The sequence below is a fragment of the Salvelinus alpinus genome, chromosome 5 (genome assembly GCF_045679555.1).
Source record: "Salvelinus alpinus chromosome 5, SLU_Salpinus.1, whole genome shotgun sequence".
In the NCBI taxonomy this organism is placed as follows: Eukaryota; Metazoa; Chordata; class Actinopteri; order Salmoniformes; family Salmonidae; genus Salvelinus; species Salvelinus alpinus.
In genome coordinates, this window is record NC_092090.1 from 56,581,571 (window position 1) to 56,600,742 (window position 19,172).

General features: G+C 41.2%; 1 protein-coding gene across 1 annotated transcript in view; it reads left to right on the plus strand.

Annotated features, from left to right (window-relative positions):
* Positions 1-19,172, plus strand: part of LOC139576363 (protein prenyltransferase alpha subunit repeat-containing protein 1-like) — a 72,054-nt gene that overhangs the window by 11,807 nt on the left and 41,075 nt on the right. Inside the window, exons 3-4 of the mRNA XM_071402398.1 lie at positions 5,862-5,928; positions 16,446-16,550. Coding sequence (XP_071258499.1) covers positions 5,862-5,928; positions 16,446-16,550 — 172 coding nt within the window. The remainder of the gene's footprint in view (positions 1-5,861; positions 5,929-16,445; positions 16,551-19,172) is intronic.

A 19,172-nucleotide genomic window follows, 5' to 3' on the forward strand; every position in this document is an offset into this window, starting at 1 on the left:
GCCTGTTGTAAGGCAGGTCCTCACCAGACATCACCGGCAACAACGTCACCTATGGGCACAAACCCACCGTCGCTGGACCAGACAGGACTGGCAAAAAGTGCTCTTCACTGACGAGTCGCGGTTTTGTCTCACCAGGGCTGATGGTCGGATTCACATTTATCGTCGAAGGAATGAGTGTTACACCGAGGCCTGTACTCTGGAGCGGGATCGATTTGGAGGTGGAGGGTCTGTCATGGTCTCGGGCGGTGTGTCACAGCATCATCGGACTGAGCTTGTTGTCATTGCAGGCAATCTCAACGCTGTGCGTTACAGGGAAGACATCCTCCTCCCTCATGTGTTACCCTTCCTGCAGGCTCATCCTGACATGACCCTCCAGCATGACAATGCCACCAGCCATACTGCTCGTTTTGTGCGTGATTTCCTGCAAGACAGGAATGCCAGTGTTCTGCCATGGCCAGCAAAGAGCCCGGATCTCAATCCCATTGAGCACGTCTGGGACCTGTTGGATCGGAGGGTGAGGGCTAAGACTAGAGGTCGACCGATTATGGTTTTTCAAGGCCGATACCGATTATTGGAGGACCAAAAAAAAACGATACAGATTAATCGGCTGATTTTATTGATGTATTTGTAATAATAACAATTACAACAATACTTAATAAACACTTATTTTAACTTAATATAATACCTCAATAAAATCATTTTAGCCTCAAATAAATAATGAAACATATTCAATTTGGTTTAAATAATGCAAAAACAAAGTGCTGGAGAAGAAAGTAAAAGTGAAATATGTGCCATGTAAGAAAGCTAACGTTTAAGTTCCTTGCTCAGAACATGAGAACATATGAAAGCTGGTGGTTCCTTTTTTAACATGAGTCTTCCAAATTCCCAGGTAAGAAGTTTTAGGTTGTAGGAATTATAGGACTATTTCTCTCTATACCATTTGTATTTCATATACCTTTGACTATTGGATGTTCTTATAGGCACTTTAGTATTGCCAGTGTAACAGTATAGCTTCCGTCCCTCTCCTCGCTCGAACCAGGAACACATCGACAACAGCCACCCTCGAAGCAGCGTTACCCATCGCTCCACAAAAGCCGTGGCCCTTGCGGAGCAAGGGGAACAACTACTCCAAGTCTCAGAGCGAGTGACGTTTGAAACGCTATTAGCGCGCACCCCGCTAACTAGCTAGCCATTTCACATCGGTTACACCAGCCTAATCTCGGGAGTTGATAGGCTTGAAGTCATAAACAGCGCAATGCTTGAAGCATTGCGAAGAGCTGCTGGCAAAACGCACGAAAGTGCTGTTTGAATGAATGCTTACGAGCCTGCTGGTGCCTACCATCGCTCAGTCAGACTGCTCTATCAAATCATAGACTTAATTATAACATAATAACACACAGAAATACGAGCCTTAGGTTATTAATATGGTCGAATCTGGAAACTATCATCTCGAAAACAAAACGTTTATTCTTTCAGTGAAATACGGAACCGTTCCAAATTTTATCTAACGGGTGGCATCCATAAGTGTAAATATTCCTGTTACATTGCACAACCTTCAATGTTATGTCATAATTATGTACAATTCTGGCAAATTAGTATGCAACGAGCCAGGCGGCCCAAACGGTTGCATATACCCTGACTCTGCGTGCAATGAACGCAAGTGTAACGGGCGTCTAAGTCGTTCTCCTCCTCGGACGAGGAGGAGCAAGGATCGGACCAAAATGCAGCGGGTGATGAATACATGATGAATTTATTAGACAAGACGAAACACGAAGTACACTTGAATGAATTACAAAATAACAAAAACGACGTAGACCGACCTGAACATGAGAACTTACAGAACACGAAGAACGCACGAACAGGTACAGACAAAACAAACGAAACAGTCCCGTGTGGTACAAACACTGACACGGAAGACAATCACCCACAAACAAACAGTGAGAACAGCCTACCTTAATATGGTTCTCAATCAGAGGAAACGTCAAACACTTGCCCCTGATTGAGAACCATATAAGGCTAATTAACCATGAACCTAAACAAGAAACAAATAACATAGACTGCCCACCCCAACTCACGCCCTGACCATACTAAACAAATACAAAAACAACGGAAAACAGGTCAGGAACGTGACAGCAAGAGAAGTGACACAATTTCACCTAGTTAATATTGCCTGCTAACCTCCCCGTTTGGCGAAGTTGGCTGTCTTTGTTAGGAAGAAATAGTCTTTACACAGTTCGCAACAAGCCAGGCGGCCCAAACTGCTGCATATACCCTGACTCTGTTGCAAGAGAAGTGACACATTTTCCCTTGTTAAAAGAAATTCATGTTAGCAGGCAATATTAACTAAATATGCAGGTTTAAAAATATATACTTGTGTATTTATTTTAAGAAAGGCATTGATGTTTATGGTTAGGTACACGTTGGAGCAACGACAGTCCTTTTTCGCGAATGCGCACCGCATCGATTATATGCAACGCAGGACACGCTAGATAAACTAGTAATATCATCAACTATGTGTAGTTAACTAAGGATTATGATTGATTGATTGATTGTTTTTTATAAGATAAGTTTAATGCTAGCTAGCAACTGACCGTGGCTTCTTACTGCATTCACGTAACAGGCAGGCTCCTCGTGGAGTGCAATGTAAAGCAGGTGGTTAGAGCGTTGGACTAGTTAACCGTAAGGTTGCAAGATTGAATCCCGGAGCTGACAAGGTAAAAATCTGTCGTTCAGCCCCTGAACAAGGCAGTTAACCCACCGTTCCTAGGCCGTCATTGAAAATAAGAATGTGTTCTTAACTGACTTCCTCATTTAAATAAAGGTGTAAAAAAAAAAATGGCTCTTCTAATTGGACAATGACCCCAAGCATACTTCCAAAGTTGTGGCAAAATGGCTAAGGACAACAATGTCAAGGTATTGGAGTGGCCATCACAAAGCCTTGACCTCAATCCTATAGAAAATTTGTGGGCACAACTGAAAAAGCGTGTGCAAGCAACAAACTTGACACAGTTAGACCAGCTCTGTCAGGAGGACTGGGCCAAAATCCACCCAACTTCTTGTGGGAAGCTTGTGGAAGGCAATTTAAACAATTTAAAGGCAATGCTACCAAATACTATGTGAGTGTATGTAAACTGGGAATGTGATGAAATAAATAAAGGCTGAAATAAATTACTCTCTCTCTTATTATTCTGACATTTCACATTCTTAAAATAAAGTGGTGATCCTAACTGACCTAAGACAGGGGATTTTTACTAAGATTAAATGTCTGGGATTGTGAAAAACTGAGTTTAAATGTATTTAGCTAAGTTCTATGTAAACTTCCAACTTCAACTGTATGTGACAAATAAAATATGATTCGATGTTGATTTGATTTACCCAATCCAAATGCTGACACTGACACCTAGTGGTGACATTACAAACTGCATTTCACTGAACTTTGAGACCAAAGCCATTATTGTTTATTAGTGTGCTTGTGGTGCTTCAGCATAAACACTTCTGCAATCTTATCCACTGCCATAGATAGGTACAACTTAAAGCTAAGTTGTCTAAGAAGGTAAACTGAACAAGTGTTTTTTATCCCTGCCGCTGAAAAACATTCACACAGTATGATGCTTCCATTACAATGCTTCCCCGTAGAGATGGTACCAGGTTTCCTCCAGGCGCGTCGCTTGGCATTCAGGCCAAAGAGTTTAATCTTGGTTTCAGCAGACCAGAGAATCTTGTTTCTCATTGTCTGAGAATCTTTAGGAGCCTTTTGGCAAACTCCAAGCGGGCTGTCATGTGCCTTTTACTGAGGAGTAGCTTCTGTCTGGCCACTCTACCATAAAGGCCTGATTGGTAGAGTGCTGCAGAGATGGTTGTCCTTCTGGAAGGTTCTCCCATCTCCACAGAGGAGCTCTGCTAGAGTGACCATCGGGTTCTTGGTCACCTCCCTGACCAAGGCCCTTCTCCCCAGATTGCTTAGTTTAGCCAGGCGGCCAGCTCTAGGAAGAGTCTTGATGGTTCCTAACTTCTTCCATTTAAGAATGATGGAGGCCACTGTGTTCTTGGGGACATTCAATGCTGCAGACATGTTTTGTTATCCTTCCCCAGGTCTGTGCCTCGACATAATGTTGTCTCGGAGCTCTACGGACAATTCTTTCAACCTCATGGCTTGGTTTTTGCTCTGACATGCACTGTCAACTGCTGGAACTTATATAGACAGGTGTAAGCCTTTCCAAATCATGTGCAATCAATTTAATTTACCGCAGGTGGACTCCAATCAAGTTGTAGAAACATCTCAAGGATGATCAATGGAAACAGGATGCACCAGAGCTCAATTTTGACTCTCATAGCAAAGGGTCTGAATATTTATGTAATAAGGTATCTGTTTTTTATTTTTAGTACATTTGCAAAAAAAAATCTAAAACCTGTTCTTACTTTGTCCATATGCAGTATTGTGTATAGATTGATGAGGAAAATTTTAATTTAATCCATTGTAGAATAAGGCTGTAACGTTACAAAATGTGGAAAAAGTCAAGGGGTCTGAATACTTTCCGAAGGCACTGTATAACTACCTATTGACAACCTACCTCTACACACATATTGGTATCTAGAGAAAGGATTAAGTAATGGTATAAATCAGAGCCCGACCGATATGGGATTGATACTGATTTTAGGGACGCAAAAAGTCACCGATTACCGATATATCTGCTGATATATTTTTTTATGTAGGTGGGAAGAAAAACAGACCTTTTTCACAAATTGTGCTACGAATTAGTTAAATGATTTAAGAACATTTTACTTGTGGTTTACATCCTCTATAAATACATAAGTAAATAAAAAACACTTGTTCAGTTTAGATAACTTAGGTACAACTTAAAGCTATCTATGGCAGTGGATAAGATTGCAGAAGTGTTTATGCTGAAGCACCACAAGCACACTAATAAACAAGAATAACTTAATGAATTAAACTTTGTCTCAAAGTAAATCTTTATACAAACTATGGAGTGAAGTTCGGTGAAATGCAGTTTGTAATGTCACCACTAGGTGTCAGTGTCAGCATTTGGATTGAGTAAATCAAATCAACATCGAATTAAATTTTATTTTTCACATACAGTTGAAGTTGAAAGATTACATACACCCTGACCTCAACCCTATAGAAAATGTGTGAGCAGAACTGCAAAAGCGTGTGCGAGCAAGGAGGCCTACAAACCTGACTCAGTTACACCAGCTCTGTCAGGAGGAATGGGCCAAAAAATTCACCCAACTTCTTGTGGGACGCTTTTGGAAGGCTACCCGATAGGTTTGACCCAAGTTAAACAATTTAAAGGCAATGCTACCAAATACTAATTGAATGTATGTAAACTTCTGACCCACTGGGAATGTGATGAAAGAAATAAAAGCTGAAATAAATCATTCTCTCTTCTATTATTCTGACATTTCATATTCTTAAAATAAAGTGGTGATCCTAACTGACTTAATTCAGGGATTTTTTACGAGGATTAAATGTCAGGAATTGTGAAAAACTGAGTTTTAATGTATTTGGCTTAGGTGTATGTAATCTTGCAACTTCAACTGTATGTGCCCTCTGTTCCCCAGACATATTTGTTAATTCTATGTACACTATATCGGTGCTTTATCTGTGGAATATGTGAAAGGCTAATATCGCCCGATAATATCGGTCAACCAATTTATCGGCCGGGCTCTAGTGTTAATCATATAGATGAGCTTTTGGGGATGTGTCAAAATTGTCAAGTGTTCTGGTCCTTTCGTTACCCTTTTGGACGGCCAGAATGTATTTTGCATTATAGACAGCTTTAGTTGTACAAATAATCACTTGATATTCTAACCTGTCTCTGCTCTGTCTCTCCCTCTTCCAGCTCTGGTGGACATTACTTGCACTCTACTGCTGCTCAACTCAGACTTTACCACCGCTTGGAATGTCAGGTAAGGACACCAGCCAATGACTCCAGCTCCCACCAGCTGTGTTGTGTTTTAGGGCTGGGACGATAGCAGTATCGCGATACTCGTTAGTATTGGAAACAAACATTATTTTGTCATCCAGAGTCACATTTATTTATATTCCAAGTTATAGCATGCAATATTTTACATACAGCAGGTTTAGAAAGGACCAAAGCTTTCGTTCTGCTTCATGTTTACATTTTTGCCATGGAAAAATATTGCAATACTAGTATCATCCCGGCCCTATTGTGTATAAGCTACGTGTGTATATATGTTGTGGCTGCAATAACAAAGTCCTGTAAATAGACCCACTCCGTCCACTCACTCCCTATCAGCTAGACAGACAAAAACGACCAGATTCCTTGATATAAATTCTTCATGCAACAAAACGTATTCCTTATGATCTCAGAGGCTGCTTTTTAAATGACGTTCTCTAGAACGCTTCAGTCAGTACTGTGTTGAAATATTAACTACCCTGAATTCTTAGCTGCTCTGAAGAAATTAGGCCAAGCTGTCTTTACTTGTTTGAACCTTCGCTGAGTCCCTTCATATTTGTTTTTGCTTTGTCTTTATGGGGTATTGTGTGTATATTGATGAGGGAAAACATTTATTTATACATTGTAGAGTAAGGCTGTAATGTAACAAAATGTGAAAAAAGTCAAGGGGCCTGAATGCTTTCCGAATGCGCTGTATATTGTCTCATTGCATCAGTCTTTTGTTCTTCTTTCTAGCTATTTCAATCTCACGGTTTGATGTTAGACATTCACTATCTTTCAAAAGAAAAGGAAAAGCCACACACTCGGGTAGCTTTGATGCAATCATTTCTTAACACTAATTACAATCATTTATTCATCAACGTTTCGACAGCAAGCTGTCTTCATCAAGGTTTCAAGAGATTCAGTCTCCAATAGAGCCAGACCGATAAATCGGTTGACGGATGTTATCAGTCGATATTAGCCTTTCACAAAAATATTTATATCCGTCTTTATTCCACAGATAAAGCACCGATATTATATACATAGAATAAACAAATACGTCTGCTCATTTGCAGTAATGTTTTGAAAATGTCAATGGTTGCCTGAAGAGTGCCTGACATCATTCAGCCCTAGGTCACAACGTGAGAGAGAGTAGGCATGGTAGTTTGACGGTGAATAGCTTGCCACAGCCAGTGTATATGAATAAGTAAATAATCAAAAGAACACTTCACCAAGCAAGCATCCCTGTCCTCATCACTAAGGCCATGTGTTTGCATTCATGATAAGTAGCTAACGTTTGCTAGCTAGATAAATTAGAACGTGTGACTAAAACCAGTGCGGCAAGCATTTGCCTGCATAAATGTTTTCAGTCATCCGCGCATGCCATTTTGCAGTGTAATGTACGTATGGTTTCTGTGAGAAAACATTGTTGTAATGAACAGCTAGCTTGTGCTTGTCATAACTTACTCTCATTGCGAGGTTGCCATAAAGTGTTTGTTTACATGACCTTTGACTATTGTAAACACTGTAGTATATCTACTCAAGACAAATGCTGACACCTAGCGGTGAGATTAGGAACAACATGTTACTCCATTTCAATGCTTATTTGTGAACAGTGCAGTTTCAGATTTACTTTGAAAGAAAGTTTAATTCATTCAGCCAGATCCCCTTGTGGCGGTTTAGCACATACTTTTGCATTCTTCTTATCCACTGCCATAGATAGACACATCTTTAAGTTGTACCTAAGAAGGTAAACTAAACAAGTTTTACTATTGTATTTATAGAGGATATAGTTTCCTTTTGGTGGATATCCTGTAAATCACAAATAAAATGTTCTTAAATAATGTTAATTGTAATATTTTGTTAAGAAATCATAATTTATATTATCTGCTAATCCTTTAGAGCACAATTTGTGTAAGAAACGGTTGGTTTTTCATTTCACCCCAGGATTCAGTGACTTTTGCCCCCCCAAAAATAAATAAATATATATATATATATGTATACAGTGGGGAGAACAAGTATTTGATACACTGCCGATTTTGCAGGTTTTACTACTTACAAAGCATGTAGAGGTCTGTAATTTTTATCATAGGTACACTTCAACTGTGAGAGACGGAATCTAAAACAAAAATCCAGAAAATCACATTGTATGATTTTTAAGTAATTAATTTGCATTTTATTGCATGACATAAGTATTTGATCACCTACCAACCAGTAAGAATTCCGGCTCTCACAGACCTGTTAGTTTTTCTTTAAGAAGCCCTCCTGTTCTCCACTCATTACCTGTATTAACTGCACCTGTTTGAACTCGTTACCTGTATAAAAGACACCTGTCCACACACTCAATCAAACAGACTCCAACCTCTCCACAATGGCCAAGACCAGAGAGCTGTGTAAGGACATCAGGGGTAAAATTGTAGACCTGCACAAGGCTGGGATGGGCTACAGGACAATAGGCAAGCAGCTTGGTGAGAAGGCAACAACTGTTGGCGCAATTATTAGAAAATGGAAGAAGTTGAAGATGACAGTCAATCACCCTCGGTCTGGGGCTCCATGCAAGATCTCACCTCGTGGGGCATCAATGATCATGAGGAAGGTGAGGGATCAGCCCAGAACTACACGGCAGGACCTGGTCAATGACCTGAAGAGAGCTGGGACCACAGTCTCAAAGAAAACCATTAGTAACACACTACGCCGTCATGGATTAAAATCCTGCAGCGCATGCAAGGTCCCCCTGCTCAAGCCAGCGCATGTCCAGGCCCGTCTGAAGTTTGCCAATGACCATCTGGATGATCCAGAGGAGGAATGGGAGAAGATCATGTGGTCTGATGAGACAAAAATAGAGCTTTTTGGTCTAAACTCCACTCGCCCTGTTTGGAGGAAGAAGAAGGATGAGTACAACCCCAAGAACACCATCCCAACCGTGAAGCATGGAGGTAGAAACATCATTCTCTGGGGATGCTTTTCTGCAAAGGGGACAGGACGACTGCACCGTATTGAGGGGAGGATGGATGGGGCCATGTATCGCGAGATCTTGGCCAACAACCTCCTTCCCTCAGTAAGAGGATTGAAGATGGGTCGTGACTGGGTCTTCCAGCATGACAACGACCCGAAACATACAGCCAGGGCAACTAAGGAGTGGCTCCGTAAGAAGCATCTCAAGGTCCTGGAGTGGCCTAGCTAGTCTCCAGACCTGAACCCAATAGAAAATCTTTGGAGGGAGCTGAAAGTCCATATTGCCCAGCGACAGCCCCGAAACCTAAAGGATCTGGAGAAGGTCTGTATGGAGGAGTGGGCCAAAAAACCCTGCTGCAGTGTGTGCAAACCTGGTCAAGAACTACAGGAAACGTATGATCTCTGTAATTGCAAACCAAGGTTTCTGTACCAAATATGAAGTTCTGCTTTTCTGATGTATCAAATACTTATGTCATGCAATAAAATGCAAATTAATTACTTAAAAATCATACAATGTGATTTTCTGGATTTTTGTTTTAGATTCCGTCTCTCACAGTTGAAGTGTACCTATGATAAAAATTACAGACCTCTACATGCTTTGTAAGTAGGAAAACCTGCAAAATCAGCAGTGTATCAAATACTTGTTCTCCCCACTGTATGTATGTGTGTGTATATGTGTATATGTATGTGTGTGTGTATATATCGGGGACTTTTGCCTCCCTAAAAATCGGTGTCGGACGCAACAATCCCATATCGGTCGGTCTCTACTCTCCAATTTGTTCTTTCTGGAGATACACTATATATACCAAGGTGTGTGGACACCCCTTCAAATTTGTGGATTCGGCTATATCAGCCACATCCGCTGCTGACAGTGGTATAAATTAAAGCACAAAGCCATGCAATGTCCATAGACAAACATTGGCAGTAGAATGGCCTTATAGAAGAGCTCAGTGACTTTCAACGTGGCGATGCCACCTTTCCAACAAGTCAGTTCATCAAATTTCTGCCCTGCTAGAGCTGCCAGGGTCAACTGTAAGTGCTGTTATTGTGAAGTGGAAACATCTAAGAGCAACAACTGCTCAGCCGCAATGTGGTAGGCCACACAAGCTCACAGAACGGGACCGCCGAGTGCTGAAGCACGTAGCGTGTAAAATTCTGGAGTTGTGGAAACGCGTTCTCTGGCGTGATGAATCACGCTTCACCATCTGGCCGTCTGACGGACGAATCTGGATTTGGAGGATGCCAAGAGAACGCTACCTGCACGAATGCATAGTGCCACCTGTAAAGATTGGTGGAGAAGGAATAATGGTCTGGGGCTGTTTTTCATGTTTCAGTGGTCTGGGGCTGTTTTTCATGGTTCGGACTAGGCCCCTTAGATCAAGAGAAGGGAAATCTTAACGCTACAGCATACAATGACCTTTTAGACAATTCTGTGCTTCCAACTTTGTGGCAACAGTTTGGGGAAGGCCCTTTCCTGTTTCAGCATGACAATCAAATACAATTTTATTTGTCACGTGCCAAATACAACAGGAAAGGAAACCTTACAGTGAAATGCTTACTTACAAGCCCTTAACCAACAATGCAGTTTTAAGAAAAATAAGTGTTAAGTAAAAAATATGCCCCTGTGCACAAAGCGAGTTCCATGCAGAACTGGTTTGTCAAGATCGGTGTGGAAGAACTTGACTGGCCTGCTCAGAGCCCTGACCTCAATTATATCGAATACCTTTGGGATGAATTGGAACGTCTGCTGTGAGCCAGGCCTAATCGCCCAACATCAGTACCTGACCTCACTAATACTCTTGTGGCTGAATGGAAGCAAGTACTCGCAGAAATGTTCCAACATCCTAGTGGAAAGCCTTCCCAGAAGAGTAGAGGCTGTTATAGCAGCAAAGGGGGGACCAACTTTGTATTAATACCCATGATTTTGGAATGATATGTTCAACATGCAGGTGTCCACATACTTCTGTTGATGTAGTGTATTTTGGCCAGCTATAGGTTGTATTCAGTTGTGGGCCCTATTCATGAATTGCATGTTTCATGAACATTTGTTTAAGAACTGACGCCCAACGTTTTCCTCATTGCATTGTCAATTGACACTGATGAAGATATATATATATTTTTACTTTACCCCCCTTTTTCTCCTCAATTTCAATATTTTCTCATCGCTACAACTTTCCAACGGGCTCAGGAGGCAAATGTCGAGTCACGTGTCCTCCGAAACATGACCCGTCAAATCGCGCTTCTTAACACCCGCCCGCTTAACCCGGAAGCCAGCCGCACCAATGTGTTGGATTGAACACTGTTCACCTGCTTACTTTAGAAATGTCATTGTATACTGAACTAAAAATATAAACTCAACATGCAACAATTTCAAAGATAAATCAAAAAGAAACAGAGTTACAGGACATCAGTCAATTGAAGAAAAAAAAATTGCCGTTAATCTATGGATTTCCCGTGACTGGGAATACAGATATGCATCTGTTGGTCAAATATACTTTAAAAAACAAGTAGGGGTGTGGATCAGAAAACCAGTCAGTATCTAGTGTGACCACCATTTGCCTCATGCAGTGCAACACATCTCCTTCGCATAGAGTCAATCAGGTTGTTGATTGTGGCTTGTGGAATGTTGTCCCAATCCTCTTCAATGGCTGTGTGAAGTTGCTGGTTATTGGATACTGATTAATCAGCCTATTTATTTATATATATATTTGTAATAATGACAATTACAACAATACTGAATGAACACTTTTATTTTAACTTAATATAATACATAAATAAAATCAATTTGGTCTCAAATAAATAATGAAACATGTTCAATTTGGTTTAAATAATGCAAAAACACAGTGTTGGAGAAGAAAGTAAAAGTGCAATATGTGCCATGTAAAAAAGAACATGAGAACATATGAAAGCTTGTGGTTCCTTTTACCATGAGTCTTCAATATTCCCAGTTAATAAGTTTTAGGTTGTAGTTATTATAAGACTATTTTTCTCTATACCATTTGTATTTCATATACCTTTGACTATTGGATGTTCTTATAGGCACTATAGTATTGCCAGCCTAATCTCGGGAGTTGATAGGCTTGAAGTCATAAATGGAGCTGTGCTTCAAGTATTGCGAAGTGCTGCTGGCAAATGCAGGAAAGTGCTGTTTGAATGAATGCTTACGAGCCTGCTGCTGCCTACCACCGCTCAGTCAGACTGCTCTATCAAATATCAAATTATAGACTTCATTATAATATAATAAACACACAGAAATACGAGCCTTTGGTCATTAATATGGTCAAATCTGGAACTATCATTTCGAAAACAAAACATTTTTTCTTTCAGTGAAATACGGAATCGTTCAGTATTTTATCGAACGGGTGGCAACCCTAAGTCTAAATATTGCTGTTACATTGCACAACCTTTAATGTTATGTCATAATCATGTAAAATTCTGGCAAATTAGTTACGGTCTTTGTTAGGAAGAAATGGTCTTCACACAGTTCGCAACGAGCTGTGACACAATTTCCCTAGTTAATATTGCCTGCTGACATGAATTTATTTAACTAAATACGCAGGTTTAAAAAATATATACTTGTGTATTGATTTTAAGAAAGGCATCGATGTTCATGGTTAGGTACATTGGTGCAACGATTGTGCTTTTTTTTGGCGAATGAAATCATCACCCGTTTGGCGAAGTAGGCTGTGATTCAATGATAAATTAACAGGCATCGCATTGATTATATGCAACGCAGGACAAGCTACTTAAACTAGTAATATCATCAACCATGTGAAGTAAACTAGTGATTATCTTTTGATTGGTTTTTATAAAATAAGTTTAATTCTAGCTAGCAACTTACCTTGGCTCCTTGCTGCACTCGCGTAACAGGTGGTCAGTCTGCCACGCAGTCTCCTCGTGGATTGCAATGTAATCGGCCATAATCGGCATCCAAAAATGCAGATTACCGATTGTTATGAAAACTTGAAATTGTCCCTAATTAACCGGCCATGCCGATTAATCGGTCGACCTCTGATCCGGAGCATCCTAAACATGCTCAATGGGTGACATGTCTGAGTGTGCAGGTCATGGAAGAACGGGGACATTTTCAGTTCCCAGGAATTGTGTAAAGGTCCTTGCGACATTGGGCTGTGCATTATCATGCTAAAACATGAGGTGATGGCGGCGGATAAATGGCACGACAATGGGCCTCAGGATCTCGACACGGTATATCTGTGCATTCAAATTGCCATCGATAAAATACAATTGTGTTCGTTGTCTGCCCATGCCGTAACTCCTCCGCCACCATGGGACACTCAGTTCACAACATTGACATCAGCAAACCTCTCGCCCACACGACACCATACACATGGTCTGCCAAATTCTCGAAAACAACGTTGAAAGCAGCTTATGGTAGAGAAATTAACATTAAATTCTCAGGCAACAGCTCTGGTGGACATTCCTGCAGTCAGCATGCCAATTGCATGCTCCCTCAAAGTCTGTGGCATTGTGTTCGAGTGCCCTTTTATTGTCCTGCTGGGGATTCAAGGTACGCTAGTGTAATGATCATGCTGTTTAATCAACTTCTTGATATGCCACACTTCTCAGGTGAATGTATTATCTTGGTAAAGGAGAAATGCTCACTAACAGGAATGTAAACAAATTTGTGCCCCAAATTTGTGAAAAATAAGCCTTTTGTGTGTATGGAACATTTCTGGGATCTCTTATTTCAGCGCATGAAATATGGGACCAACACTTTGCATGTTGCGTTTTATAATTTTGTTCAGTGTATTTCCAGGCCACTATAGTGTAATTTAGACTAAACAGTCATTAGCCACTGTTCAAAATGACTGGGCATCACTCGACTTTTGGGCACCAATGCTGCGGCGTCTGTAGAACGTTCATAACAATGGAAACAACGAGACAGAGTGATGGAGCTGCAATCCATGAATTCGGAGTTGAGATAACCATGTGTAACAGTATTGCTTCCTTCCCTCTTCTTGCCCCAACCTGGGCTTGAACCAGTAACCCTCTGAATTAGAGTTGGGCGATATTCCGATAGCATCGTCTTTCGACGAGGCTTGACGGCCTTCGTCAATGGTGACGACATTGTGATGTGACAGACGGTGGTCTATCTGAACTTAACGTAGTCTCGCAGTGCACAGCGGGGTAGCACACAAGTGACATTCCGAGTAATTTGTCTATTTCTATTTGCTGTAGCCTATTTCAATAAATATGTTTTCTACAGAACGCTAGAGAGGAATGTAGGCCAGACAAAGCGGAGAATCCTACCAAAGCAGTGGAAAATGTCGTCAGAAAATATTGTTTCTCTCTCTCTGTCGGATGCATGGGCCTTAGGCTACAGCCTAAACCTATTAAAAAAATGTAGAACATAACTATATTGTCTAGCTGTTTTTAAAAACTTGGCCTATATTCCATTCTCTCTCCATTCGATAGGCTATGAGTATGACTTTGGGCTATTGGCTTTGCTTCCATCGTTTTGTGCATGGCCCTCTTCCAATAAAACAATGAATCTAACGGAGTTACATCTCAAAACCTTATTTGAATAGCCTTAAAACGTAAGGTAGCCAGGGGACTAATAATGAGAGAGAACAATGTCAATAGCCTATAATAAAATCGAATGACAAGTTTAATCAAGTTTAAGCTTATTAAGAAAGAAATGATCCATGGGCGCCAGAAAAATTCAGCCAGTAACATATCCTCCTACTAAGCCTATCATAAAAGCTTTAAGACAAGTTAAAGGTTGCAATATGCAGACGTTACTGTGCCATTTCCTGGTTGCTAATATTCTAATAGTTTGCCTAATTTCAGTTTATGTGACAAAACAAGCAAGCAAGTGTAGAGAATCATTGTACCATCTAAACAGCTGTGAAATATATGTTCAATAACCAAAAAGATAGTATTTTCAACTGTGAAGCTGATGTTCCAAACCCGAAAGTAAAAGACTCCAGAACAAACTTAAGAATGGGAAGCATAAAAATAGCGCACATAGAACAGATCTACCTCTTCTTAGACTTGCTTTCAATGATACAGACAGATCTATAACTCACATTTCCATGTGAATTTGGTCGGGTCGCCCAAAATGTTACATATTGCAGCTTTAAAGTTATGAACAGTAACTTATTTCCCAAATATTCTAGTTTAAGAAGGTGTTGTCCTAAAGTTGCACGTTCAAAAAGAACAAGAATGGAAGTCTATAGCCTAGGCATAGGCTATTCTCTACCACAGCTGTATGAGAGATAGAACAAACAATATTATTTATTTACTATTATTTTAAGAGGTTATTACCTACTAACTATCTAGCCATTTCACATTGGCTAAATATGCATGCTTAACTAATGCGTAAATCATTCATTAACGTAAGTCGGAAGTTTACATACACTTAGGTTGGAGTCATTAAAAATCGTTTTTCAACCACTCCACAAATTTCTTGTTAACAAACTATAGTTTTGGCAAGTCAGTTAGGACATCTACTTTGTGCATGACACAAGTAATTATTCCAACAATTGTTTACAGACAGATTATTTCACTTATAATTCACTGTATCACAATTCCAGTGGGCCAGAAGTTTACATACACTAAGTTGACTGTGCTTTTAAAGCAGCTTGGAAAATCCCAGAAAATGATGTCATGGCTTTAGAAGCTTCTGATAGGCTAATTGACATAATTGAGTCAATTGGATGTGTACCTGTGAATGTATTTCAAGGCCTACCTTCAAACTCAGTGCCTCTTTGCTTGACATCATGGGAAAATCAAAAGAAATCAGCCAAGACCTCAGAAAGATAATTATAGACCTCCACAAGTCTGGTTCATCCTTGGGAGCAATTCCAAAAGCCTGAAGGTACCACGTTCATCTGTACAAACAATAGTACGCAAGTATCAACACCATGGGACCACTCAGCCGTCGTACCGCTCAGGAAGGAGATGCGTTCCGTCTCCTAGAGATGAACGTACTTTGGTGCGAATAGTGCAAATCAATCCCAGAACAACAGCAAAGGACCTTGTGAAGATGCTGGAGGAAACAGGTACAAAAGTATCTATATCAACAGTAAAACAAGTCCTATATCGACAACCTGAAAGGTCGCTCAGCAAGGAAGAAGCCTAATCCCGTCCGAATCGTTCTCTGGTATAACGGACATTCTGGGGTAATAAATACATAACCAACGTTCTCTTGTATTACTAGTTCCTTGCGAATAGGGCTAAAGACAACACCCTGGTCAAATCATTCTGTCATACAAAATACGTATCCAACTGTCAAGGTCACATACCTAATCGTTGCCTGGTATATTTCATTAAGCCCTAGCCGCCTTCAAACATTTGCTCATTTGGCAGATAATAAAAAAAGTAGTCAGCACTACCATGGTGTACATTGAGTGTCTTTGAGGATCTAACTTGCCTAACTTAGATTAATTCAAATGACTTATTTTTCCTGTGAGAAGTTTTTTGTTTCATAAAACAAAAACAAGTATGCATACAAATGTGCCCAATGCAGTAACATAAAATTCACATCCGGTAGAGAACATTGAGATTGACAGTCATTGAATAGTTCCTCTCTTCTGTCTGTTTTGGCAGGAAGGAGCTGCTGCAATGTGGCGCCCTAAATCCAGAGAGAGACCTGTACCTGGGAAAACTGGCCCTCACCAAGTTCCCCAAGAGCCCCGAGACATGGATACACAGGTAGGACTGGAGCCTTCCAGACTTTAAACCTTCCAGCCTTCCAGAAGCTTCCCACAATGAGTTGGGTGAATTTTGGCCCATTCCTCCTGACAGAGCTGGTGTAACGGAGTCAGGTTTAAATTTTTTATTTATTTTCACCTTTATTTAACCAAGTAGGCTAGTTGAGAACAAGTTCTCATTTACAACTGCAACCTGGCCAAGATAAAGTACAGCAGATTGACACATACAACAACACAGAGTTACACATGGAGTAAACAAACATACAGTCAATAATACAGTAGAAAAAAGAAAAAAAGTCTATATACAGTGTGTGCAAATGAGGTAAGATAAGGGAGGTAAAGGCAATAAATAGGCCATGGTGGCAAAGTAATTACAATATAGCAATTAAACACTGGAATGGTAGATGTGCAGAAGATGACTGTGCAAGTACAGATACTGGGGTGCAAAGGAGCAAGATAAATACAGTATGGGGATGAGGTAGTTGGAAGGGCTGTTTACAGATGGGCTATGTACAGGTGCAGTGATCTGTGAGCTGCTCTGACAGCTGATGCTTAAAGCTAGTGAAGGAGATATGAGTCTTTAGCTTCAGTGATTTTTGCAGTTCGTTCCAGTCATTGGCAGCAGAGAACTGTAAGGAAAGGCGGCCAAAGGAGGAATTGGCTTTGGGGGTGAACAGGGAGATATACCTGCTGGAGCGCGTGCTACGGGTGAGTGCTGCTATGGTGACCAGTGAGCTGAGATAAGGCGGGGATTTACCTAGCAGAGACTTGTAGACGACCTGGAGCGACAGGTAATGAAGCGAGGGCCAGCCAACGAGAGCTTACAGGTCGCAGTGGTGGGTAGTATATGGGGCTTTGATGACAAAATGGATGGCACTGTGATAGACTGAATCCAATTTGTTGAGTAGAGTGTTGGAGGCTATTTTATAAATGACATTGTCGAGGATCGGTAGGATGGTCAGTTTTACGAGGGTATGTTTGGCAGCATGAGTGAAGGATGCTTTGTAGCGAAATAGGAAGCCGATTCTAGATTTAATTTTGGATTGGAGATGCTTAATGTGAGTCTGGAAGGAGAGTTTACAGTCTAACCAGACACCTAGGTATTTGTAGTTGTCCACATATTCTAAGTCAGAACCGTCCAGAGTAGTGATGCTGGACGTGTGGGCAGTGATCGGTTGAAGAGCATGCATTTAGTTTTACTTGCATTTAAGAGCAGTTGGAGGCCACGGAAGGAGAGTTGTATGACTTTGAAGCTTGTCTGGAGGTTAGTTAACACAGTGTCCAAAGAAGGGCCGGAAGTATACAGAATGGTGTCGTCTGCGTAGAGGTGGATCAGAGAATCACCAGCAGCAAGAGCGACATCATTGATGTATACAGAGAAGAGAGTCGGCACGAGAATTGAACCCTGTGGCACCCCCATAGAGACTGCCAGAGGTCCGGACAACAGGCCCTCCAATTTGACACACTGAACTCTGTCTGAGAAGTAGTTGGTTTGAGAAACCAAGGCTGTTGAGTCTGCCAATAAGAATGTGGTGATTGACAGTGTCGAAAGCCTTGGCCAGGTCGATGAATACAGCTGCACAGTAATGTCTCTTATTGATAGCGGTTATGATATTGTTTCGGACCTTGAGCGTGGCTGAGGTGCACCCATGACCAGCTCTGAAACCAGATTGCATAGCGGAGAAGGTACGGTGGGAATCGAAATGGTCGGTAATCTGTTTGTTACCTTGGCTTTCGAAGACCTTAGAAAGACAGGGTAGGATAGATATAGGTCTGTAGCAGTTTGGGTCGAGAGTGTCTCCCCCTTTGAAGAGGGGGATGGCTGCGGCAGCTTTCCAATCTTTGGGAATCTCAGACGATACGAAAGAGAGGTTGAACAGGCTGGTAATAGGGGTTGCAAAAATTTTGGTAGATAATTTTAGAAAGAGGATCCAGATTGTCTTGCCCAGGTGATTTGTAGGGGTCCAGATTTTGCAGCTCTTTCAGAACATCAGCTATCTGGATTTGGGTGAAGGAGAAATGGGGGAGGCTTGGGCTAGTTGCTGTGTGGAGTGCAGGGCAGTTGACCGGGATAGGGGTAGCCAGGTGGAAAGCATGGCCAGCCGTAGAAAAATGCTTATTGAAATTCTCAATTATAGTGGATTTATCGGTGGTGACAGTGTTTCCTAGTCTCAGTGCAGTGGGCAGCTGGGAGGAGGTGCTGTTATTCTCCATGGACTTTACAGTGTCCCAGAACGTTTTTGAGTTCGTGCTACAGGATGCACATTTCTGCTTGAAAAAGCTAGCCTTAGCTTTCCTAACTGCCTGTGTATATTGGTTCTTAACTTCCCTGAAAAGTTGCATGTCACGGGGTCTATTCGATGCTAATGCAGTACGCCACAGGATGTTTTGGTGCTGGTCAAGGGCAGTCAGGTCTGGAGAGAACCAAGGGCTTTATCTGTTCCTGGTTCAAGTTTCTTTTGAAAGGGGCATGCTTATTTAAGATGGTGAGGAAGACACTTTTAAAGAACGACCAGGCATCCTCTACTGACGGGATGAGGTCAATATCCTTCCAGGATACCCAGGCCCGATCGTTTAGAAAGGCCTGCTCGCAGAAGTGTTTTAGGGAGCGTATGACAGTGAT